The sequence below is a fragment of the Fukomys damarensis genome, unplaced genomic scaffold (genome assembly GCF_012274545.1).
Source record: "Fukomys damarensis isolate Sample0158 unplaced genomic scaffold, DMR_v1.0_HiC HiC_scaffold_15, whole genome shotgun sequence".
Classification (NCBI taxonomy): domain Eukaryota; kingdom Metazoa; phylum Chordata; class Mammalia; order Rodentia; family Bathyergidae; genus Fukomys; species Fukomys damarensis.
In genome coordinates, this window is record NW_022900927.1 from 38976981 (window position 1) to 38985969 (window position 8989).

At 31.9% G+C, this 8989-nt stretch overlaps 1 protein-coding gene and 1 non-coding gene across 10 annotated transcripts in view; one reads left to right on the plus strand and one right to left on the minus strand.

The window, feature by feature from the left end:
• Positions 1-459: 459 nt before the first annotated feature.
• Positions 460-568, plus strand: LOC117286189. The gene has a single exon (XR_004517336.1). It is a non-coding gene; the product is annotated as a U6 spliceosomal RNA (small nuclear RNA).
• Positions 569-1840: 1272 nt separating this feature from the next.
• Positions 1841-8989, minus strand: part of Kcnc2 (potassium voltage-gated channel subfamily C member 2) — a 177467-nt gene continuing 170318 nt past the window's right edge. For 3 of the 9 annotated variants that reach the window (XM_010639594.2, XM_010639587.2, XM_010639586.2), the window contains one exon: positions 1841-4970. In XM_010639594.2, the coding sequence (XP_010637896.1) occupies positions 4834-4970 (137 nt within the window). In that variant the 3' untranslated portion in view covers positions 1841-4833. Of the gene's footprint in view, positions 4971-5420; positions 6233-8989 lie in introns of those variants that run through there. The other 6 variants (XM_010639590.2, XM_010639589.2, XM_010639592.2 and 3 more) reach the window with 6 other exon arrangements.

Below are 8989 nucleotides of genomic sequence, written 5' to 3' on the forward strand. Positions count from 1 at the left end.
TTAGAGAGACACTGATCCAGGATTTCTCAGTTAACTCCACAAGAAAGGATGTTGTAATGTTCTTTCCAGAACTCTTTAAGAGTTAAATCTGTTTTGTTTTGTTTTTTTGGTACCGGGGATTGAACCTGGGTCTTTGCGCTTGCAAGGCAGGCCACCAAACCGCTGAGCTAAATCCCCAGCCCAAAGAGTTAAATCTGTTTTGTTTTGTTTTTTTGGTACCGGGGATTGAACCTGGGTCTTTGCGCTTGCAAGGCAGGCCACCAAACCGCTGAGCTAAATCCCCAGCCCAAAGAGTTAAATCTGTATATGAAGCTATCTGGAAGTACAAGCGACTGATACTCAGGTCATAACTCAAAAGACATTGCTCATAACTTAAAACTAAAGTTTTAACAAGTTGTTTGTATGTCAGCCCAGTCATAACTCAAGGGTCCACTGTACTTCATAACGTTTAAGCACTTTGTGTTCACTTTGGCAGCACATGTACTAAAAACTGGAAAAATGCAGAGAAAATTAGCATGGTCTCTGTGTAAGGGTGATATGCACATAATGTTTAAGCATTTAAACAGTTAATTAAAGTTGGCAATAGATACTGGAAAATTGCTTTATAGTAATTAAAAACTAAACCAAATATTTTTAACACATTAAGCTTCTTGGAATTTCAATATTTTATTTGATTCATTTAGCTTACAATGTTTTCAAGCACATTGTAAATCCTCTGAAGTCTCTGCTTTGAAATGTAGACTGTTAACGTATTCATTTTTTAAGATAAATTCACTATTGCTAGTCTATGAGTCTATCTTGTGATTTATTTCAAAAACAACATGAATGTCTTCACTTTATATTCATAATTATTCAATCCTGATTTTTAATCAAAATTTGATAGCAAATATAATTAATATGTATTCTTTACCTTTCTACAAATTTTTCCTTCTTACAATAAATCTTGACACAATTATTAAAAATAATTTATAAGTAATTATATGTGGACACATTTCTTGCCCTAAGATCAGTTTCTTAGCAGTCTTTTAATAATCAACACAGAATATTTTTAGTCACAAGAAAATTTCTGCCTATGCATTATGAAAAAGTGTTGGATTTGTTAACATTTTTTTCTTTCATTTTATCCTTCTACCCCTGAATCACATCATAAAATGTCACAGGATAAATTTACACATATCTCCTCCATACAAATGCAATACCAGCTCTGTATGGTGTGAGGCTGAAATATAGATCCATTATCCAAAGTTGAGACAAAAACAATCTTTTTTATGTTTCATCTACAACAAAAAAATATTTAAAACATAATAAAATATTGGGAGGTGGTTATCTGTAGCAAAAGATGTGGATGAATACTTCTCTGATTCTTTTTTTGTTTGTTTCGGTATTAGAGATCAAACATGGGACTTTGCACTTATGAGGCAGGTGATGGAACCACTGAGCTAAATCCTTGGCCCCTGATTCTTAACTTTACTATGAATGATGTGAAAGAAAATATTAAGCTCCAGAATTATTAGGATTAAATTGGAAAACATAAGTAAAAAATTAGTATTAATCATAAAATGCCCTATAAATATTAGGTATGAATGTTAGATACTATATATACTTAATAATTTCACAATATCAGAATTGTGAGAGAAATTTGGGCAAACCAAGTAAGAGAGACAAAAGGAAGAAGAAAACACTGGCTGTATATCAAAGACTTGAATGAAAGTGAGAGCTATAAATGTTTCAAAATTTTTTCATCTCAATTTCTTTATAGTGATGAGTGTCGGATGTGGTGCTAAGAATAAAAATAGTAAACTCTAATGAAAATTGAAACACAAGGAGCCAAGAAGGTGATTTGAATAATTTAATCAGTTTATCCCCAGCTCATTTGCCTTTTATTCTTCATTTCAGTTCACTACATGTCCACCGGTTATCACCAAGGTTATGCATGCACCTTAAAATGCTCACAAAAGGTTCACGATACAGGGGTTCATAATTAGGTTACATGTTATATTCAGAATCCCAGGGGAGCTAATAGATTCTAGAAATATCGATTAAACAAGATGAAAAATTTTTACACAGTTTCTACTACAACAATTTCAAAGACAAATACAAGCTTCATCTGCCACAAAACTCACAAAAAGGTCATTGATTGAAGAATATCTCTTTTATGCAAAATATACATTTTAGGATATAATTTATTCTACTATATACTGACATTATCCCTTAATCATTTAATAAAAAAATACTCTCATTGCCAGAATTTTATATTTCTTATTATTTATAATTGAGGTAACAATGACAAAAGACTTAAACTATTAGTACTGTTGGTGAATTTCTTTTAAGTCACAATTCTTCCAGAACTAAACAAATAGGAGACTAAAAATAGGTCAGCTTTGATAAATAGACAAAAAGTTTTATAACACAATTAACAAGCTGATAATGTAAGTGGCTTGTAAAACAATGATACAGTTGACGTTTATGGATCCATCCGTAAAATAGAAATACACAAAATTAAGACAGGCCTATACTACATCAGTATACTGCCTTGTATAATTCACAGCACAAACTACAGCAGACCCATGAGGAGGAATGCAGAGAAACATGGGCCTTAGTTGAAGCTTCAGAGATGTTTATTGTGAACTTGGCTTCCCTCGATGTGAGATGGCCAAAGCTGTTGATCCATGCACTCATATTGGTATTTACAGGTGTCGCTTCATGGCCATTGGTCAGTCTCCAAGCAGGACACTCACGTGAGGAGCACCAAATCAGTCCCAGCCATAGTTCTCCATAATTCTTGCACAGACTTTCACTGCCTCATGAAGATGTGGGGACTTCTTCCAACTACAACCTGGTCAAATCAGGGCACATTCAGTAGCAGAAGTTGTTTCCAGTACAATCCTTGGTATGGTTAAATTCCACTGCCCCTTTTTCAGCAATCAAAAATCCATGACAAATTCTGTACAACACTGCAGTCAATAACAGCAGCACCAGACAGCATATTAATTCTTGTAACATAAATGTATGTGTAATTATAACATTCTATGTTTGGCGTTATCAAAAGGATCACAGTATCTCTAAATATTGGATATGTATGTCTGGATAAATACATCACTGTACAAGATCTCTGACATGCAGTTCATGCTCTAGGATTCAAGGATATAGAGTAATACATGTTTCTTGGCCAATAATAAAAGTGACAATTGTCTTCCTCACCAAAAATAAACATGATAATTAGAAATTAATCAATAATCTCAAGGTTTCTAAATGTCTCAAAACTACTGTTTATTTCTCTATTTATATTATGGCATTTTTCTCCTCTCCTAATCCCAACACACCAGATACCCTGTTGCTTTTGTACTTGATAGAGATGTGTAAACAGACTTCTTTCCACTTAAACTCAGTAAGACTCCCTTGGGGTTTTGCTGGAGCACAGTGATGAATGCTCGTTTCTAGGTAGTAGAAACTTACACTGCATTGGTGAACCAAGTACAATGGCGAAATTGCTGCTTAAATGCTGCTTTTCAAGAAGATTCACTGTGCAGACTAATTTAGGTAGTTTACAGGACATCATTAATTTATACTCAAAACTGAGAGGCTGCTCCAAATAGCAAAGAAGACAAGGGACAGGGTGTGAGGGGATGCAGTCCTAAAATCGCGAGTTCCTTATCAAGGCATTTCTACATTTCATGGAGACAAACAGCAAATACAGTTAAGACAGGGAGCTAAGACAGAAAGACAGAAACAACATACAGGACAAAGCACCTGATTAAACGCTGCCTGGAACTCTGATTTGTCATTTAATTCAAACTTTTAAGGCGAGTTGAAAAAACCTGCAAATACCAGTGACCATTGTAGTTTACATAAATATTAACGAATAAAAATAAAGGAGGAGGGTAAAAATACACCAAAACTTTGGATAATGTTTGGCATTTTGCTTCTGAAAATAATAACAAATTGGGGATTAAAAAGTTACCCTAATACCAAGCAGCAATTTCTGACTAAACAATGCAAGCCTGGCTGGCAGTTACCTTTCTTTCATGTTTTGTGCCTTCCCCAAGTCATTAAGTAAGAGATCTGGCATCGGCTTGCGTGTAGCCAGTAATGACAACCTCTTTGCAGTTATCTGTGTACAAACAACCAAAGACATTCAGAACTGCAGTACAGCATTTTTGAAGAAAAGTAAATCAATCAAGAAATCAAAACTCTTTCAAAACACATATTTTTACCAAAGAACAAGGGTGAAAAAAATGATGAGGAGAAACCCATCCTCCTGCCCCACATTTCAACATGCAGAACAGTCAGCCAATGCTTTCATATCAGCAGGATAATTTGATGTGAAATACACATATCTTGGAGCCATAGTCCTCAGACTCTGCAACATTGCTTTCGGTGACAGGGACAAGATGGCCCATTCAAATGAGCTGAACAAAGTCATATTGTATGCAATTCAGATAGGATCCCAGACATCTTCAGAATGGTTTAGTCACAAGAAATGAAGTCCCAATAAAGTAGCTGGCATTTGGAAGCACACTGTTTAAATATATCTCCCTGAATATACATTTATGGGTTAGAGTACTGGCCAATATCTGAAGCTATACATCATTTTATTGCAAGGGGATATCAGGGCAATTAATAGGGAGAGATAATAATACTACTTTAGATAATCTTTAAAGCCAGGATAAGATTTGTTAGCTACTCATGTGGCATTTCTGATTTCAAATAGTAGACTCATGCAGGATTTCTACTGTATTAATGGAGCCTGGAGTAATTCTACTTTTAATTACTTCCTTTTGGGGATAAACAGTACTGGAATTAATACAATTTAGCCGGCTGATGCAGTTTGGTTTACAAGATAGATGGGATGGGAGATCGAGAGCGTCTCAGAGGACAAGGAGAGTTGTAGGGTGATGTTACTGGAGAGAGCCTCAGAGCATTGCCTGCCAAGCCCGCTATGTTGTTTAAGCTTCTGGATTTTTCATATCCTTTCATGAAAAAATGCATAGACATCAGTTGAATCCAACCAGAAAATAGGCACAGACAAACAATATCATGCAGAGTAACCAAAAAGGCTATTTTTGAGCTCAAAGAAGAATTTTAAGAATTCAATATTGAGATGATTTATAAGTCTAAATAATGAAACCCACTGTAACTGTCATTCCCCAAAATTAAAGCAGCTATCACAAATTACAGTTGTAACAATAAAAAATATATCATTTCCCAGGTTAGTAATAGCATTGTTTTAATTTTGGCATACAGAAAACCAGAATAGGCAAAGCAACTTAAGTAAGATATGGACTTTATTAATATTTTTAAATTTCAGAATGTGAGTTTGAAAATAAAAGAAATAATGAACCATTTTTCTCTTTTCATTTTTATTTCTTGATAAACTAATAAAACATGCTTAACTTTAAGTGAATAACTTCTTTTTCCTGCATATTCATTCCTCTAGATTTATAGAGTTTAAATGATGTTTCTTAGATAATGACATTTAATGCCATTATCCAGGTGATGTAGAATGGAATGTCCCTTTGTAATCCCTTTGATAAAAATAGATGAGAAAAAAGTGAATTAAATATAAATTGTGCCATAATTTCAGTGAAATACATTTGAACGTGCTTGTTTTCAACCAACTTCTTCCCTTTCCTTCATTGCCTAGAAATTGAGAACATTTTTAATTCCCCTTTTTCTATTATCTTTCATCCAAATCTTTTGTTCATGATAACCATAGAAAATAAAAGTCTCTCAAAAACTAACCCAATGATTTTCCTTAAAAACTCAAGCGACCCTCCATTAAAGTGTCCTCTGGAAGGATTCGTGTACCAGTGTATTTTTTTTTACCAAATATTAACAAGTAGTTTAATAAAGTAAGGATCACCTAGTGTAAAGTTTAAAGTGAAAATTCTTAAAAGCAGGATAAATATTGATTAAAAATACCCTATTACACAACTTTGGACATGAATATTCTGACAGCTCCAGTGAAGAGCTGTTATACAGTAGGAGAATAAATTTCATTTTGAGCAACCAAAGGTAAGCAAGTACATGCTATTCCAGTGAACTTATTTGTGTTAGAATGTGTAGCACACTTTTGACTCTACTGAGCACACAGCAGGCTTGACGATTGTGGAAGGAAAAACAAATAAGTCCTTTTGTTTGTCCTCATGTTTCTACCAGCTACTCCTTTCTTTAATTGCATCTTTTGATAGAACTTCCAAAAAAGAAGGCATTGCTACTCCTCTTCTTTTCACTGCAAGAAGAGAGGTGACTTATCTGATTATTTGACTTATGTGAGGCCGGGATAGATATGGATACAGATTGCAAAAATAAATCTATGAATGAAAAACCTGGTCAGGAAAACAAAGGGAATGATGAACTCCCCACACCCCCACATATAAACCCTTAATTTTCTTTCTGGGAACTAAATGTCTTCTATGAGATTTTTGTTAATAGAAATTTATGTCTTCCACTAATTACAGTAAATATTTCAAGAATGTAATCTCTGTTAATTAAAGAATTATCTCTCAATGTTTGTTACTATTCTTTGTAATAAAACATGAGAGAAGATATATATTTCATTCTATGCTGGTAGATGTTGCAAAAGTTAATTGGAGGATTTCTTAAATAAATTTTTGAATGGAAGTTAATTTTATTCTTACAGAGAAAATCTCATTGCCTGCTTTTCTATTAAGCAGCTAAATATTAACTGTGGAAATTGCAGAAAAATAAAATTAGTTCTACACAGAAGTTAACTGTTATATATAAATTTATGCTAGCCTGTAAACATTGACTACTGTTGATTACAGGGAGAAATGGTTAATATTCATGAAGCAAAAGAGTTGTTATTACCTAGAAATCATCATGTAAAAATTATGACTTTATCTCCTACAATCTCCATGCTACCCACAGGACCCTAGAAATATAAAGATCTATGTAACAATTTTATATTAATCACACAAGAGATAAGTAAATTATGACTGTCATCATTCTAAGTGTTAGTATTTTCAAAATTATAATTTGTAACATAAATAGCATTCATCCTACTCATAGATCTTTTTACTTTTAATGCTCATAATTTCAATATACACTTGAAAGTTGTCTCTAATTTAGTAACAAGTATTTAGTAAAATTATATATTATTCACATACTTTTATATCTCTTTATCTTACAGGTTCACTTAGGGTTAGAAAACTTGATAAAATTTTGCCTAATCAAGATTTTCCTTGACTACTTGAAAAAAATAAGTCATGGGAATAAAAAATACTATACCTATTTTGGACCAACATCTGAATATACATCTTGCATTTTATTCAGTTTATAAGAGCATGTGATTGTTTGGGGAAATGTTATAAGTGTCAATCCACATTCTAGGCATGAGAATGTTTTTGTTAACATAACAATATGCTTTCTTAAAACTATTATATAAATAAAGGTCTATGTTCTGTGTGTTGGAAGTTCATGCTTTAAAAGAATCCTTAAGTTTTCTTCTTGTATGCCCAACTAGTCTGTAAGTAATAGAAAGAACACAATGGAAATCCAGTAAGTAGTTCATTTTCATTTAAATAAAAGAATTTTTAGAATTCTAAAATAAAATCAGTAGACCAATAAGAAAGATAAATGAAGGGATCCTATGAGAAATAAATGTCTGAGTAGAAGTAATACATGATAACTACAGACTACATAAAACGAAAGAGAAGAATAAGTGAATGAGTTCTTGGTAGATTATGGTAAGATTTCACACTAAAGATGTTTACATAACGCAGAAATGTTATCATATCTAGGACAGAAAAACACATAGCTACACAAAGAGCTAAGCAAGAATGAAAAAGAGTTGATATGGCAAAAAAAAAATGACAAACCATAAAAGCTCTTTAAAGTTTTTTAAAGATCTCCTCAATAATACAGAAAATCTGTGTTTGCAAAATAAAATTTCATGTAAAATAGTTTCATGCAAATTGATATCTTATTTATTGCTTTGCTCATAAAACTTTTCAGTTGTACACTAAAAGTTTATATTTACATAGTACCTCATAATTTATAAAGGCTTTTCTCACTTGTAATTTCTTTTGACAGTTTAAAATTCAAAGTATTGTCTAACATCAAAAAAAGTCTCACAAAGTCCTTAAATATGTAAACTTGGTATTAATGTTTCATGGAATACTTCACTAGATGCATGAAATGTTCATAAATTTAATCCCATATACATATGGATATGTACTGGGATATACTATATACAAGTATATATGTACATATATATATATATATATATAAAACAATTTATGCAAAGCACAGAAAAGAGTTTACTCAGTACATTGTTAGATATTATTATCATTATTTAATATATACAAATATATTTTGCTCAAATACTATGATGGGATATTAATTATCTTCACAAAATATTTAAATTTTTGTAGCATATAAGTAAAAATAGGTAGTAAATATTCAAACACATTCAAATGATTGAAATGCATTGTAATTAAAGGAGTGGATGAAGAAAATGAAACTAATTGGAATGAAGGAATATTTAAAATATAATTAATAAGGAAACAAAAGAAGAGTCTTTTGTCTTCTCTTTTGAGACTCAAAGATATAAAAACAGAGGACAATGTAATATGATCAGAATAAATGAATGAAAACTACAATGTGAATAATGAAAATTTTCAGAAAAAGATTATCACAAAATATTTTAAGCTTTAAATGGCAGAAATCCAAACAGGGAGAAACTGAATTTAATAGCAAATAAGCAAAATTAAAAATGTAATTGCACTAATATGAAAGTTTTGTAATTGATTTTCATTCAAATTTAGTCAATAATCCTTTAAAAAAATCACAGATCTTTCTGTTATATTCGAAAACGCCTGACATTTTCATTCATTGGACAAATCTTTATTATTTACTGTGTCAAGCACTGTTTAGTATCTGTTGAAAAATACTACTGAACTTAAAATTACTTTCTCGTTCCTGAAGAAAAAAAATCTACATGTACATTTTTAAGTTCACAAGTTTT